Genomic DNA, 17,818 nt, shown 5'->3' with positions numbered 1-17,818 from the left:
ATTAAACCTCACCCCTACTCCATGCTCTCCATGACTTAGAATCTACAAGCCAAGGATGCTCCGGTACAGCCCACCTCCCAGGCAACACTGACTCCGCCCAGCTAGTCAGACAGGACCCGCCCTCTTTAGGCCTCCTCTGCCACTGCCTCCCTGTCAGTTTTCCTCAGCCCTTCCTCTCATTCCCATAGTCCCCATCTTGCCAAAATTTATGGAAAAGGAAGAACTGGAACGTGTAGCAGAGGCCCAGGAGTGGAGACGAAGGCAGTGGTGGTGCGGTCCGTCGAGATGGTTCTTCTGGCATCGCTCGGACAGCCCCAGGGGCTCAGGCCCCCGAATGACGAGAGGGTCCTAGCGCCATCGTTCGGCGCTCTGATTGGCTGTTCGCCGCATCCACTGAAGGAACCCGGATGTGCTTGTGGAGCTGTGTTGGCAATCTGCGCGCCGGGATTTGGGCACTCTTTGGGTGCCTAGGGCTAGGCGGATGGCTCAGGGTTGGGCTGGCTTCTCTGAAGAAGAGCTGAGGAGACTAAAGCAGAATAAAGGTAAGGTGTATATCCGTGTGGGTGTGGAGTCTCGAGTCTGAAGGACAGGAGGCCTTCCTAGTGGGTGAGGGGGCGTGGGGGCTGGAGCTGCAAGTGGAAGGACAGGAATCGTGGGGCTCCCAGGTGGCTGTTTTAGCTGCAGAGGCCCCGAGGGTTTCTCTTTTAACATCCGCTTTCTGATGATTTAATATACCCCTGTTTAAAGAATTGAGGCTAGGGAGAGAAAGCGAAGCCAACACCAGAATGGCTCGTAAGGGAGGACTGTAGCACAAATCAATGGTTGCAGACTTGGCGTCAGGGTGACTGAAGAGTAGCACTGTATATATATATACAGCATCATGATTGCGAACTTATAAAAACAGTTATTGCGAAAGGGATCATGAGAGTGAATAAGCGCGAAAGAGGTGGTAATTTATGATACATCTGTATTACGTTTACTTCTGGCTACCGGATGAATTTGCACATCTTTCCAGTTTTTGGGAATCGCAAACTAAAAGGGTTTTTGAGAGGTTAAGATTTGAAGTGCGTGTGTGTGTTTGTGTGCGCGAGCACAGTGCACTCACATGTCTGTCTTTACTGCCTTGAGAGACAGCCAAAATCTAGTGCTCTCCCTAGGGCTTTATGGAATAATTATAGATCAATATACGGCCTTGCTATAACGCTACTTCTGATTCATTAAATTTTCTGGTACTTGGTAGGAAACGATGTAAAAACGCTCTTGGCCTGTGATTGAAACTTCACAAAGATGTCTGTGCTAATCTTGGTAGCGCCCATCACTTCTGTGAGAATTTTCTGCCACTATTAACGTTATAAAAAGTATATTTTATTTAAGGATGAAATTAAATAAATTCTTCCATGTCTGTAGTTTGTGAGAAATTTGGATAGGGCTCAGGTACATTGTAATTTTTAGCCTAGATATGAGAATTATCTAGGGCTGACAGGTGCAAAAGGAGGTAAGTCGCTAACATGAGGTCACTGTGCCTTATATACATTTGGGGGAAATAGGGTTGGTCTAGGGATCTTTTAAAACTCTCATGAAATTATCATATCAGATGTGTCCCAACTGATTCTGTCCGGCTGGGTGGTTTCAGGTCCTTTTGTTCTGTGAGTCACTCTCCATTCACATACCTGTGTCTAAAGTACAGGCATCTAGATCTGAGCTGACTCCGTTCTCAGCGTCTGCTTTTGAATTAGGTGTCTGGTCCAGGGACTTCTTCCGTCCTTGCCAACAGGGACGCTCACCTGTCATGAAATAAAACTTCTGCATCAGAGGTGTTAAGATGAGCACGACATCTTTGCCTTTAGAGACCTTGTAGATTAATGAGACAGACCGTGAAATACTGTGGGGGTAGATATTGACCAAGTGTTAGCCACAGAGCAAGTTCATGCTGAGGATTTAATGAACTCTGGGAATATTTCATGGAGGTTAAATGTTGTCTTTAACTTGCCAGGGTTTAATGTAGGGCTCCCATATGTTTGTTATCTAAAAAAGTATATTTTAACTATTTCTTTAATTTGGATATGGTTAGAAGTTGATAAGAACCTAAACTTCAAGGCCCGTCCCTTGGTCATGAAACACTAGACTGTGCGTTTAAAATCACCCATCTATGACATCTGAGAACAGAAGAAGTATCTTCCCACCTTTATGTAGCCTTAGTGGAACACTGTGATCAGCACAAAAATACCAAGTCTTCTACCTTGGGCTTCCCATTCCTAAAGCTGCAGAAATCACGTCCTCTTGCAGCTGTTAAGAATACAGTTAAATAATCTAGGAAGATGGGATCCATTGCCAGCAAAAATAAGTACAGGGTGCTTTTGAAACACTTGGATGCATATGCAGTCAAGAATGTTCTTAGCCACTTTGTTTATAATATTCAAAAGTTAGAAATAAACCGGTTGTTTACTAGCAGGCAGAGGATACATAATACAGTTGATGGGACTGTATTAATCATTAGCTACATTCATTAATAATGAGTTTTATTTTTAAAAGGAACAGGTTTGTGGCTGAATAGATAATGGCATAGTACAGTTTATATAGGAACAAAATTAGGTAAAATAGGTGTCCTTTAAGACTATCTGAAGAATATCAAAGAAGTGAAATAAAATTGTGATTGATAGAGAGGCAAGGGTGTGTGATGGGGAGGGATAAATACATACAGCAGCACTGGTAATTAAGAAATTAGGCTAACAGTTTTAATAAAAGCAGTAAAGAAAACCGTGGAAACATAGCCAGTTGTTTAAAATAATGAAGGTTTATTTTTCAGTCTAGTGTCATGTGACATGGGTTGCCAGGTGAAACTGATACACAGTCATCCCATATCATCTTTTGATGCTGTCACACAGCAGTTATTTTTGGCAGGAAGAAGAGAAGATTGGAACTAGAACATTGGTAATTAAATGCTTTCTCTGGCAAATAACTTTGATAAAAAGTAAGTCATATCATTTTATGGAACGGAAACATTTGTTATATAATGAAATGTTGTCACAGGGAGAGGGGGTATGTCAACTATAATCATCGGCATCTTAAACTGAATTATTTTCACTCACACAGATTAGAAGAGTGTATGACATACATATACCCAAATAGGTATGATGTATGTATACACACATGATCTGTGGCTGATTTCATATGTAAAGAAACAGAAGAATGCAATACAACTATGCTGTCAGTTTTAAGATAAATATTTATTTCTATGTGCCCTTTATTATTCCTTACTACTCATTTATTTAATGGTATGAGCCCTTTGGCCATAGCATGGGTGTGGCAGTCAGAGGCTGTCTTTTAGGAGTCAGTTCCCTCGTTCTACCCTGTGAGTCCTAGAAGTCAACACTCAGGTCTTCAGGCTTGGTGACAAGTGCCTGTACCTGCTCATCCATCTTACCCACTGCCTTTATTCTTGATATTACGAGTCCCATTCATCTCTTTGTTTTATTTAGTAATTTCCTTGCTATTCTTAACAGTTTATATAATAATTTTAAAAAATTTTTTTACCAAATTTTAGGGGATAGGAATTTGATTAGAATTGCATTGAATCTTTAGATCAGTTTGGAGATATTTAATATCGTCATAGAAGGTTGCATCTGTGTCCATTTATTTGGACCATCTGTAATGCCATATAACAAATTTTAGAATTTTTCTCCATATAAATTTTGAATGTTTTCTGTTGTTAGATTTTTCTTCCCTAGAGTTATGACCATTTCTGGTATTGAAATTAATTATCATGGTATCTTTAATTATCATTTCTCTTATAGTATGTGTGAATATAAAAGAAATAGTAGATGTTTCAAAGAAAAGGAATATGAATGTATGCCAACCATCAACAAGAAGCAGAGCATTAGAAATCAGAAGCACAGTGAGGTACCACCTTATGCCCTCTTGTTTGCCAAAGTTAAAACATTAAACAAAACAATACCATGCATTAAAATGGATTCTTACACATTGCTGGACAAAATGCGTTTGAAAAGCAGTTAACTTCTAGTGTTACATGTTGTCACCCAGTACTTTGGGGGTAATATCCAAGGCAAAATTTAACAGCCAGGTTCACAGAGGTAAAATCTAAAACCAGCCTCAGTGTCTCTCAGGGAAGAAGATAGGGAACTCGGGCTTGTCACTCTGAGGATGTGTTTCAGCCCTGGAAATAAGTGACTGTGACAGTGTCAGTAAGTGTGACACTGAGGAAGAAATACTTGCTCTCGCAGTACACTTTGGGTGAAATTAATACTTTTTAAAATTATTTGTAGACTCATAAGAAAATGATCAACATGACTGGGGTCAGAGAGAAGGATATAATTATCAGACACACAGACCACTGACATGTAGACACACACACACACACACACACACACACACACACACATGAGAAACATTCCCCAGGGACTGATCGTAGCAGTTACGAGTCTCACTGATCTTCCGGAGTGTGTGGGTTCGGGTCCCAGCACCCACTTGGCAGCTCACGCCCTTAAGTAAACTGCAGTCCCTTGAGATCTGATGTTCCACTCTGGCCTCTGAGGTCACGGCATGTGCATGCTGTATTTAGATGCAAGCAAAACACTAATATTCATAAAATCTCTTTTTAAGGTATTTAACTTTTCAGGGTTTTTCCCTCCTTGCTTTTGATGATCCAGTTTTAAAGTGTTACTAGTAACGATAATCATCAGTCATGTTTACAAAATAACATGCTTGTTGGCCTCTGATGTCTTTTGCTTTCTGGTTCAGAAAATTGGACCTAGGGTGCCATGATGTTTCTTCCCCTCTGTATCGTCAGCCTGGCTTTTAGTTGGAACATGCCAGTGCAGATTAAGAGTCACTTTTCACTATAGTGTAATCTAGGTTTTGATGGTTGTTACGGTTCCTATGTTTAAAACCACAGCCATTCTTATAAACCTGCTGCTGGAGCCAGAGTTAAGTGGTTGAGCACTTGCCTGGCATGTGCAAGGTCTGGGTTCAGTCCAACACCACAAAATAAATAGAGTAAGTAAGTAAATAAATAAAAATAGAAATAATTTTAAGTGCCTGTTTTTAATTGTGAAAATCAGTGTCTGGTTGTTTTGACCTAAATTGCTTTAATGACAGCAGCTGACTAGAAGTTACTGTGGCTAGTCCTCCTTGTGCTAGATTTACGATCCTCAATTGGCCCTAAGTTTCCAGAACATAGTACTTAAACAGTGTATTCTGTTTTCACATGCCCTGACTTGTTTATTGATTGCTAGTGAAAAATATGTCATTGTAAGCCTTCCATCTATGCTCTGTAAAGAATATAAAGTAAAATATAAAGACACCGGTGAGTTACAAAGGAACTACTGATTACTCAGTTAGGTTTTCAGGTGGAACCCAATCAGCCTCAGTGACATTTTTGATGTTGTAAATAAGAGCAGTAAGCAACAGTAATCTTTACTATAGAGGAGGGTGCTTTGTATTTTCTGAGAAAGTCCATGTCTTAGTTATTTTTCTGTAAAGATGAACTGAGAATAAGGCTGGGTTAATATCATATTGATAATATGATATAAAAACTGTTGTACCTGGGAAAATGGCTGACTGTTCCTGGGCTTTCAAAATAAAGAATGGGAGGGAGGGGCCCTTAGAATTACAAAAATTTAATGCCACGATCATTTTTAGAGAAATGATCATTATTTATTATTCAACATGGATGCTTCATTCGATCTTTTATGTAGATCCATTTGAACCTCAGCGCCGTCTCCCTGTGAAAAAAACTCGACAACAGCTTCAGCGAGAAAAAGCCCTTCTAGAGCAGAGCCAAAAGCTTGGCCTTCAAGATGGATCAGCCTCATTGCTTCCAGAGCAGCTGCTCTCTACACCCAAACAGAGCGCTAACAGTCAAAAGCCACCCCCCTCTTCCCCTGCTGTCCCCAGTCCCCTCACCTTCACCTCTTCCACTGGAGATGGAGAACTACATGGTGGTGAAAGTCAGCTGCAAGAACCAGGACTTGGGAATTCCCACCATGGTTCCAGAAGTGCCGAGATTCAAACTCCAAAGCCAGACTGCAAAGTGGAGAAAAAGAAAATGGAATTGTTAGTAAGTCTATGAGACTTCACTCTCCGCCAGGGACTTGGAAAGACAGAGTTTGTGGGGTTTTAGCTGGAGTCTACCACCCAAACATATTAGGGGCTAAATATTTGTCATTTAGTCTTCCCAACAGCCTTATCATATATGCTTATTGTTTTCACCTTATAGAGGAACCCCTATTTAGGACTTAGAAAAGATACTGTTTTCTTAGCACTAGGCAAGTGCTGCATTCCAGTAAGGCTAGCACTTGGGCTAAGGAAGGAGCTGTCAAGTCTTGAGACCAGAGTGACCTACATAGTGAGTACCAGGCTGAGCTGAGCAGTATAGCAAGAGGGTTCTCAAATTTACACTCACACTCAAATCACACACACACACACACACACACACACACACACACACACACTCTCACACTCACACACACACACACACACACACACACACACACTCATACACTCACACTCACACACACACACACACACACACACACACACACTCATACATTCACACTCTCACACACTCACATACACTCACACTCACACACAGAGGAGCTGGGAACTGTCTCCCTAAAGCTAGTATACACAGCCAGTAAGTAGTCGAGATATCTTTGTATTAGAGTCTATGTAGTTTAGTTCTACCCGTATAGAAATGTCTGTTTTCTGACTTGTGAATTCTTAGTGATGGAAAAAAAAGATGGCATCTGTTTCTGTTTTTCTGAATTTCTTCAAAGTGTCTTGTGTTTTTCCCAATATCAGATATATTCCTCATCTCTGCTGGCCCAGCTTTATGTCATGAGAGTCTTGTCTACCAGAGTCTTATGACAGAATTCATTTTAATGAGATATGTAAAAATCACGTGAATTAAGTTTGTTTGCTTGGTTTTTGTTTTTACAACAGAGCCTCCATATATCTCATGAAGGCTTTGAATTCGTGATTGTGATGGACATTTTAGATGCCACGTCAGTAGGAAAATCACTGGATTTTAGATCCATCCTTAGGAGACAGAATGTGAGGACATACTGATTTTAAAGAGTAAGAATCCTGACGTGATAGCTTGGGAAAGGAGAGCTATGCCTGCAGTGTTCCATGATGACAGCTCAGTTTTCTGAGAGACGCAAAGGCTAAAGCACAGTAGAGAAGCAAAAGTAAAGGGGAGCCTGTGTCCTGGTGTGGCCAGGACCAGAGCCCAGGGAATATCCTGGTCAAAGGAGTGAGTAGAGAGATGACAGGTGTCTGTACTGGGAGAGGGAACCAGGGGAGGTGGGCCTGAAGGGCCTGTGGAGTGGAAAATATGAGAAAAGGCCGATGCTGACCCTGGTGGAGGCTGCAGTAAGAGAGAAAAAAGGGCAGGGTTAGAAGGGAAAGGAACGGATGGGCTGGACGAACGGCAGCGGGAGTGGGCAGAAGGAAGTGCTGCCGTGACCTTTCAGGTGATAGCTTTGTGCCTATTGAAATGTGCACGCACGCACCTTTCCAGAACTGGACACGTTAGGAGATACACTGCATGTTTTAGGATCTTTGTCTTTCTGTTCCACTTGCCTGTTGCTCAAACAACTGCTCATTTAAAACTAAGAGTTGGAGATAAGGGACTCATATATTTGTATCACACGTGTATATAATGATAAAGGCTGTCATCTATAAAGTTAAAGGTTAAGGTTAGTATATTTTTTCATAATCTCACCAGCATTGAGATTTAAAAGAAAAAATTTTATCTTTTTCTAATTTTCTAGAAACAAGTTACTATCTTAGTATTTCTTTGCCTGGCATTCATTAATAATAACTTATCAGCCTGATGTTTTCCAGTTCTGGCTCCTAAATTACTTTAAGTTTCTACTGGGATCGTACAAAGATATGTGTCATTGTTTTGTTTTGTTTTTATTTTATAGTGCTTTCTAACAATGCAGAAGCAGTTACTAAACAATCTTTCCTATGTTTAACATGCCAGCATATTTTATAAAACCCATTTCATAAAAATTAAAACAAAAACAATAAAGGCTATCAACTTGAAGGGGGTCATGGGAGGGGATGGAGGGAGGAAAGGCAAGGACAAAATAATATAATTCTGTTTCAAATAAAAACCTGTTTTAACCTTTTTTTGTAACTTGGAGAATATGAGCAGAATGAAAGAAAATATAAGAAACAAACTAGCTGTTATGTTAAAATGTTGAGGGATTCTAGACTTTTCATGAAGAACATTCTAGAAGGTAAAACATGACATCAACCTCATACCAATATACTCTGACTTCCATTTTCCATATGCTATTATCCACGCACACATTTCTTTGTACTCCTGAAAGAATGGCACAGTACTTGGGCTTCTAGTTTGTGGGTTCCTAGATTATGCACATATATAGATTTCAAAGGTCCAATTTATGGAAGCCTCTTTACTTCAGACCATGTTCTTTGTTCATATTAGAACAGAATAATGAACTGCAGATGGGTTTCTTTAAAGGGGATTTTTGAAAGAAAATATATGTAATCTGCCTGATTAAATTTTATGCCTAGGAGACAGACTGGTAAGGTGTGGGGTTGGGTAACAGTCTTTTTAATAAATTCACTTTTGTACCTTTTTTTTTTCAGGCAAGAGAAATCTCGTTGGGAAGTCCTCCAACAAGAACAACGACTAATGGAAGAGAAAAATAAGCGTAAGAAAGCCCTTTTGGCTCAAGCCATTGCGGAAAGGTGAGTTATCCAGATCGGGGGCTTGTGACCCACAGGCATCTCTGAGGAGCTCGTGTTTATTCTCCTGTGCCTTACCCAATAAACTGATGCTTTCGGTGCAGCTCATACTTTAAGACAAAGTATGCTTTAAATGATGCTGAAATTCTAGCTCTTCCTTTTAGAGAGGATTTTTTTTTAAAGTAATGAATCACTTGTGTCAGCTGCAAGTGAAATGGCATCAGTGTTAACCATCTGTTCACACCCAGTCACGACAGCACAAGTAGACTATCAGTGTGCATGCGTGAGCAGCAAATGCAGGTTTTAGTTTGGATGTTAGCATCAGACATGTAAAGGAACAAGTGCGGTATGGGGTGGCCTACACTGTTGGAAACCTTGCTTGTGTTTCTTAAATAATTTACTGTGTTTCATTGGTGACTCACAACAGCCGTCATATACCTTGTGTGAGGTTTGATTTTATCCCTTCTCATATGCTGTGTCATGCTGGCCCCAACTGCAGCATTCCCCACGGAAGCCATTCTTCCCAGCCTCTGCTACTCTTCCCGGACTTTGCTTGTTACTTCCTATTCTCCTGTGGCCTCAAGGTGTGTCAATTAAGTAGTGATTGAACTGAATGGGAGCAAATATTCAATGACGTTTTGCTTTTAAAGACCTCCAGACAGATATGGTGGAACCTACTTGCCATGCCAGCATTACCAAGACTGAGTTCTAAGTTAAGGTCAGCCTAGGCTGCACAGCCATACAGCGATACCCTGGGTTAAGCTGGTGTTGCTTGAGGCTTGAGTTGATGTAAGGGCAGAAAGGTGTGAGGGAGATACATAGATATCTCAGAGAGAGAAACATTTGGGAAAGATTTTATTGCCCTTCTAAAACAACTTCTCATGAAGCATAATAAAGATACAACTCACAGGTTGGCTTATATTTCAAGAAAAAGAGCAAAATATGAATTAATAATACCACCTTTCCCTACAAGTGATTATGCTTTTTAAAGGATTCTCTTAGTCTTTACTAAGAGTAGAGACTGTTTATTGGGGAATTTACCAATGAACATAGGTGTGTTGAACTTGCTGTAGCGGTACACACCTGTAATCCTGGCACTCGGGCAGACAATTGTGATTGCAAAGCCAGCCTGGGCCACGTCCCCCATCTTAACAAGAATGTATAGATTCCATACTTCTCTGTTGTTGATTTAAGACAGAATAACAGATAGAAACAGCAATGTAGGGACATGCAGGGGATCATATTATTAATAATGAGTAATGAAGTACCTGACGTGGGATCGTGTGGGTTAGTGAGTGTGGACAGAAAGGAGAGATCTGTGCCTCATGCAGGAAGAGTCAAGAGTGCAAGCTGCATTGGGGTGCTCCTCAGACAACATGTGTGAAGTTTTGAAATGAGTGGATTAGTGACTAAAGGTTTGCTTTTCTGTTTATTAGTGTGTGTGTGTGTGTGTGTGTGTGTGTGTGTGTGTGTGTACACATGGGTATGGGAGGGGACAGATAAATGATTAAATCAGGTGTGCTTTTCAACAGAAAAGAGTGTCTGAGTCCATGGGTAATTGTAAGGGCCTGTGTACAGTTTTCCAAGGAAGCAGAACTTGAAAGCATAGGTGTTTTAGACCAGGGGATGTTACATAGTTAGGCTGTGTCTTCATGTCCAGTAAGAGTGGACGATGAAATGAGCTTAGGAAGGAGAGCGGAGTGCTGGGCTTTGAAAAGCTGTGCTGGATGCTTAATGTGAAGGAATAGTGACTTGTCCTTTCAGTCGTCTTCTGAGAGAACCGTGTAAGTTCACAAATGACCTATAGAAAGATCTTAGTTTGTCCTTTGTTCATGAAAATATTATATACCAATAGAAAGTTGAATAAAACAAGGAGTACAGAGCATTTATTTTGTCTCAATTCTGATTTTTTTCTAATTTTTAAAAAGATTGTCATGAACTATAACTATATGCACAATACCATCCTTTTTCGTTTAATAGCATGTCATGGAAATGTGGTCTTAAAGCGTTTTCTCCAACTCCCATTCCTGATTTCCAGATCTAGGAGGACCCAAGCAGAGACCATGAAACTGAAGAGGATCCAGAAGGAGTTACAGGCCTTAGACGACATGGTGTCAGCTGACATTGGAATCCTCAGGAACAGAATTGATCAGGCCAGCCTAGAGTATTCCTATGCACGGTAAGTAGGAGAAGAGGTCTGAGCGCTCTGCCTTAGGTCATCCGTTGCTAACCATGCCAGTGGGTTTTATGAATCTTACCAGGAAACCTCATGAGAATGCCGTCTAATGTGCCAGCCTCAGTGGCCACCTGTCCTATAGCTGACCTTGCTGGAATTCCTGCTATAACACGCCCTGGATTGCTCATCTGCACTTTAGTGCTCCTCATTAACCTGCGGCTCATTAACATCGCAGACCCTGAGGATCTCAGGTCTGTCAAATTAAATATCCGATTGCTCGCTGCAGAACGATGGGTCTAACACCTCGCCTCTGTTCCTCCCATTACAATCTTGACTCTTTCACACTGCCTTTATGGAATTAGAGCCAAGTTCTGACTTTATTTTTTAATCAAAGTAAAAAATTAATTTATTTTGAAAAAGCTTTTGAATATAAGCTAGTACATGCTTATATTCCCAGTACTCAAGAGGCTGAGGCAGGAGGATCAATGCAAGTTCAAGGCCAACCTGAGGTACAAAGTAAGACTCTGTCTATGAGTACAAAGGAGAAGTACTGTGGATATTTTCTTTAAAGTCCTCTAGGAACTGTGAAAAACTTTGTTTTTTCCTTCTTTGGTTAGACTTTGTACAAATGGTCTGCTATCGTGTGCTTCCTTGACTTTCAACGGTCGGCATTTTTATAAAGGAAAAGAGCATTGTGGAATATTTTTAAATGAATAAACACATGTAAAGAATTACATGGGCTTTGCAAACAGATAAAAGGGCAAAAAAATGGGCCAATTTCAGGGTTCTCAGTCCTGTAACATCGCTTTAATCATTGCAGTTTGTCTTTTCTTCACAAGGGACTGCTGTGCTAAAGACTCAGCTTCGCATCTTTCCCCTAACACGGGAAATTAATCACAATGCTGCATTAGTCTCGGGAAACCACAGCTGCAGAATGTTTACATAACAATTTAATAAAGTGGAAATGCTTGGTGATAGTTTTAATTCACTGTTTAGTGTTTAGAAGAGGCCTGTGGTTGTCCTTGTGACGTGGGTAATTGTTGTTTGCTTATGTGCTGTAAGACACTGTGTGTTGCCTTTATTGTTGGACAGCCTAAATTACTGCCATCAGGAGCCGATAACCAGAAGTTCCCAAGTTCTGTTACTGTTCAGGAGGTGACTGGAATTTTGTTACAAGTAAACTCAGCCGTAGCTTTGAGCACATCATCTCTGTAGCTGAGCTGCCAGGGCTCCTTTTCCATCACTCCAGACTCTGTCTCGATGGTTCATAGCGTCCCATAGTCCTGGGTCAACAGGGAAAGCAAAGCAAGGGAGAGACAGACAGGCAGACAATGCACACACTTTAAATTATTTATTTGAGATTATATCAGTTTTCCACCTCTTTCCTCACACCCTCCAATACACCCTCCTTGCTATTTTTTAAATTCATGGCCTCTTTTTTTTCATTAATTGTGTGTGTGTGTGTGTGTGTGTGTGTGTGTGTGTGTTCTTTATAAATACAATCTGCTCAGTCTGTGTTTTACTTTTTTTCTGAGCTGGTTACAGAAAGATGGCTTTTTCACATTGGATGTTACGCAGAAAATGTGGGTTTTAGCTTTCAAAACCAGAGAAGGTAAACCACCAATTTTTGTAGAAACTGCAGAGAATTCTTACACAGTATTTCACACCATGTATTTTATTTCATGTGTTTAATATGCTAAAGACATCATTTGCATGATTTGTTACTGACGTAACTGTATGAATGGATGCTGGTGTGTGAGGCTCTTTCTCAAGGCTAAGCTCTGGAGGTAAATGGGAGGAGCCAGAGTCCTAACTAGAAGTAGGATTGTGTCTGCTTCGTTCATAAGATTAATACAGAATTCTCTATATTTGTTATTTGTGGTTATTGAGGAATTATAAATACTTAGTGCTTCCTATTGAAATGATTAATTGCATGTGGAATCACATTTTCTTTAATCCTTAGAGTTACGTTTTCACTCATTGCTTCATGAGATTGAAGAAATTCATCTGAGTGGACTGTTGTGCACGCTGACACATCACTTCATGATCAGTTTCCTACTGACTCCAGGCTGTCAGTCTGCATTCTTCAGTTTCCCAGAGCTACTAACACATTACCTGAAGCTGTACGTCATAAAGCCCCTGAAAGTTCTCAGCCTATGTTCCTAACGAAGACTAGAAACCCAAAATAAATGTGCTAACAGGGACATGATTTCTGACACCCTAAGGGGCCATTTCTTGTCTTGTCCAGCCTCTGATGGCAGTAGCTATTCCTGAACTGTGGCCACAGTTATCTGCCCTGTGTCTTCATAGTCAGGTAATCACATCTCCTCTGCCCTTATCAGAGGGTCTGTGAGATGGGGATTGGAATCCACTGGGATTCAGAATACCTCCTCGTAAAGCCCTCAATCACCCCTGTGCTCCTAGAAACTAACTTCTAAAGTTCCACAGATCCAAAATTAACATTTTAAGGAAGCTGCGTTTTAGCTTACAATCATATTTGAATTTGTCTAGCAGCATCAAGATACCTTTCTGTCAATTTTCTCTACTTCCAACATATGCAATAAATTTAAAAACTTGTTCAGGGGTTGGGGATTTAGCTCAGTGGTAGAGCACTTGCCTAGGAAGCGCAAGGCCCTGTGTTTGGTCCCCAGCTCCGAAACAAAGAAAAGAGAAAAAAAAAAAAAAACTTGTTCAGTTTTATTCAGAGAAAACTAGGAATGTTAAGGTGACAGTATTACACATTCTTGAGACATAATACTTTGAACTAAACACTTGGGAACTAAGAGATGATAAGATACACGGTTATCATATCTTTCTGTTTTCTGGATAGTTTACTTTTTATCATAGATGAGAGTGTGCACTCCCTGGGTGATGGGATAGCAAAGTGTCTCAAGATAGAGGGCGCATCTCTTAGGTCCTGCTTTTTTTTTTTAAACAAAGATCCCTCTGTTCTTAAGAAATTCTAAGAAAGGATAAAAATCATATGTGATCCACACAGACAGAAGAACTTTTCAGAAAGGAGGCCTGTAAACTAAAAGAGGATCAGAACCCGGTGGTATAGAAGGGGTTAAAATTGATTTTTTTTTTAAACTTCAAAGATACCAAGACCAAGAGACAGTTTCTAAAACCTTTAAATAACATTAAATCACTCTGTGTCCCCTTAAAATAACAGAACAATTCTGTAATTACATTTCCAGTTCAGTGTGCCCTACTGTTTACTGCATAATGACCTTATTCTTCTCCTCCAGAGTACCCTTTCTGCCCAGCTTCAGTATGAGTGACAAGACTCTTAGGCTAATCATGCAGTTTGTGAAACTAACCAATATTTTAAACAACAGTCACTCTGTAGGAGAATATATGTACATGTCTTAGACCAGAAAGACTTTAAATAAATAAACAGAATACAGAATTTTAAGTGATTTATCTGGGGTGAACCCGGATCGGTGGTAACCTAGGGACCTGATTGCAGATGTTAATTTCAATTCTGTATTCATGGACCCAGTCTGTAAATGTCTGCTGACCGGGGAAGCAGAGGTAAAGAGTTAGGGGTAGGAATAGACCTAGAGAGAAGAGAATAATGTCAGAACTCTTCACTTAATGTGAAGACATTCGTAAGCAAGTTATGTTACCAAGTGTAGAAATAAAGAACCTGGGTACCCAGTAAAGTTCTTTTACATGAGAAGTTACTGAAAAGCTATGTATTCATCCATATGTTTATTGGGTAACAATAAAGTAAAAGATGTACAAGAAATGAGCACTCTGTAAAATTTAAAACTGTAAATAGCAGACCCCTAAATTTCCTATAACCATAGCTTTAGATAATGTCACTAAATGGTAATGATGGTTTTTATTTGGGTGCTCTGAAGGGAAAATCAGTTTTGGGGGCACTAGGAAAGATTCTTGAACTGTTTACACTGCTAAGTCTCAGGCCACATATCTCTGTGACTCTGTGCTGTCATTGTTTTACAATGACATAGTCCCAAGACTGGCTTCAGTAACTACCAGTTACTCTACTCTTTTGATCCTTGCATCACCCCTATTTTCTTCACCTCGTTTTGACGCGTGTGAATCCAACCAACCTTGAATTTTGAGTCGCTTGTACTAGAGCTGTCCTGTGCTAGCCTGAGAGCAGGTTCTGGGTTTCGGTGATGTCCAGGTAACTTGAAATCAACCAGAGTGGCAGTGTTTATACATTATTGCCTGGCAGGTGCCTCAGAGCTGTGCTCTCTGCTTTCCTCTGCACCTCAGAGCTGACCTGCCATCCAGTGAACTCCCGTGGCCTGCTGTCACTCGGGTACAGCAGAAGCATTGGCAGTTCAAAGAAGGCTGCTGTGCCAGCTGGCCTGGCCTTGGCTGTTGTTAAAGTATCAGTGTCCGCAGGTTCCTCGCCTTTCATTTTGTATTTGGAGTTTGCTTCTGACCCTGAGAAAACTTCCTAAGTGAGAATGGGTAAACTGATCTTTGCTTGTGTTCCTGTAGGAAGCGCTTTGACAGGGCTGAAGCTGAGTACGTTACAGCGAAGCTGGATTTACAGCGCAAAACCGAGACCAAAGAGCAGCTCACGGAGCACCTCTGTACGATCATCCAGCAGAACGAGCTCCGCAAGGCCCAGAAGCTGGAGGAGCTGATGCGGCAGCTGGATGTGCAGGCCGATGATGAGGCCTTGGAGCTGGAGCTGGAGGTCGAACAGTTGCTTCGAGAACAGGAGGCAGAGGCAGCCAGACAAATGGCTCCTGTAGAGAGGCTGAGTCAGCCTGATGGGGAGGGGGTGTCATCAGAATTGACTGAAGAGAACAAAGAGCCTCAAAAGCCAGCTACTTCCCCGGAGACAGACAAGCCAGGCAAATGTTGCAGTAGCAGTCCCCGTAGACTAGACTGCCCAGATGCAGGCGCCCAGAACTTTCCAGCCGCTGTGGCCACGTGAGGGGCCAGTGTTTTGCAGTTAACATATCTCCGCAGACATAGCTGTGTCTGATAAAACTTCTCTACACGTGTTTGTGTTTGGATCAGTGCTTACTGTTAGTGTGTTAGCATGTCAGATCATTCCAAAGTCACATATTGTGACGGTTTCCTATCTAGGGAGTGTTGGTCCCTCAGTGTTCCTTCAAGCCTCGTTACCAGGTTAGAAGTGACTCAAGAGAGGGAAGTGCTTGCGGCCTGCGTTTGACTGTCAACACTACAAAACTAGTACAGTGGTAGGAGAAACTGCATGACAGCGGGAGCAGGTACTCTCGGAAGCAGGTGACAGGCTTCTCAACCCTTGGCCAAACTTAACTTATGAGAGAACATTGACTGTGTGGCCTTCTATGCAGTCATATACAGAGAGAGGGGAAGAGAAAAACAGGTTAAATTACCTCTCTGGATACTACAAGAGTACAAGAGTCACTAGGCACAACCTAGAATCCTAGCTTATGTAAGGAACTAGACAACTTAAGCCAACATTATTTTCCCTTTAATTTGCAGTAAATGGTTTCTTTTTCACACCTGAATTTTGGTTAGTTGATACACATCCATAAACAAACCGTGTATGTGTAACTTTACTTTTACTGTATTCTGTTCTCCTTAATCAATGAATTGACAGATAAAGCGTAGACAATGAAAGTGTTTCTAAAGTGACTGAAAATTTCAAGTCATTGCAACTTGATCATCCAACAATGGTGTGCTCCCTCTCTAAAGCTCTGTAACACAAGCGTTTATATGTTGGGTATTGATTCTGCTGTCACAAAGCACTGAAATCCTTAAAGTACTTACTTTCTTATCACTTTCATAGTTTGCTAATCACCTGTTCCTGAAAACTTGACTGGTGTATTGTGCTAGATTTGAATGTGTATAAATACTTTAGTTTTGCCACAAATATACAAATATTACCTTAACTTGTGATTGAATTGTCAGAAATTACAAAAAAATGAAAAATATGCTTTATTCATAAAAATGAGCTGTTTTTAAAGGAGATAAAGACAGTTGTTTCTACATAATACACTGTAGAAAAGCTAGGGACATACTATTTTTACATTATTGTTTAGGACATCTTCTGATAGTAAGGATGCCTTGTATTTTTCAATGACCTGAGCTACAAGTATAATTTTCCATTACTAAAGTGTTGTTTTTTTATTTATGAATGAGACACTACGAATTTAAAACTTCATTGCCAAATACAGTCTTATTTTTCTAAGGAATAAACAAGTCTGATATGTTTACAGTATGGTCTTTCATTTACCTTAAAAATGTTTCACACCATTTAATCCGTGTTAAAAAGTACGTGTGTGGATCACAGAATCATGGAGAATCACAGAAGAAATGTACTGTCTACCACACCTAGCACACTTGTATACTTCTGTTACAGTTTCTATCTCAATCCATAAAGTTCATCACTGCTCCCATCTACTAACAATTTAGTTTTCTAACTCAGCGTCCGTTCATCCGTCCGTCCGTGTGTGTGTGTGTGTGTGTGTGTGTGTTGATGCTTTCAAATGTGTGCTATAAAAGTACCACTGAAGCCATTACTTTGACAAAGCATTGTCTCACCAGCTTTCCTCGGGTGGTATCTGAATGCTCAGGTGATGATATAAGAGACAGAATTATATTGCAACAGTTTTATGCAAAGGCAGCTGTAGCCCATGTGTGTAAGGCTGCAGAGCAAATGGGTGAGAACTGGAGGGACCTGATATGAGGACCATATGCACTGATTTCCCCAGGATAGCCCTGGGACACGTCCTTTAAAATACTCCGATCAGCCCCAGTCTATAAAGTCACCAGTACATTTTTGTGAAGGAAATTAGCCCCAAATTACTAATTGTCATCCTGCTTGTCCCTGTTAAAAGGTAGTGTTTACCAGATGGCTGTAAGCTGTACTTACTGTAGAACATAACCCTATTTTGAATTTGAATTTAAAGAGTTCTT

The 17,818-nt window shown here is 40.7% G+C and overlaps 1 protein-coding gene across 3 annotated transcripts; it reads left to right on the top strand.

Annotated features, from left to right (window-relative positions):
• Positions 1-394: 394 nt before the first annotated feature.
• On the top strand, positions 395-17,117 carry Gorab (golgin, RAB6 interacting). 3 transcript variants are annotated; one of them, XM_032915035.1, is made up of 5 exons: positions 395-542; positions 5,715-6,072; positions 8,644-8,745; positions 10,781-10,921; positions 15,398-17,117. In XM_032915035.1, exons 1-5 carry the CDS (start codon positions 482-484, stop codon positions 15,840-15,842), a joined length of 1,107 nt encoding a protein of 368 aa, XP_032770926.1. In that variant the 5' UTR covers positions 395-481; the 3' UTR covers positions 15,843-17,117. The 3 variants fall into 3 exon arrangements, with proteins under 3 accessions (XP_032770926.1, XP_032770925.1, XP_032770927.1); XM_032915034.1 differs by lacking the exon at positions 395-542 and adding an exon at positions 602-2,971; XM_032915036.1 differs by lacking the exon at positions 395-542 and having other exon boundaries at positions 5,968-6,076.
• The last annotated feature ends 701 nt before the right edge of the window (positions 17,118-17,818 follow it).

This window comes from Rattus rattus, chromosome 10, assembly GCF_011064425.1.
Source record: "Rattus rattus isolate New Zealand chromosome 10, Rrattus_CSIRO_v1, whole genome shotgun sequence".
NCBI lineage: Eukaryota > Metazoa > Chordata > Mammalia > Rodentia > Muridae > Rattus > Rattus rattus.
This window is presented reverse-complemented; position numbering and strand designations above follow the sequence as displayed.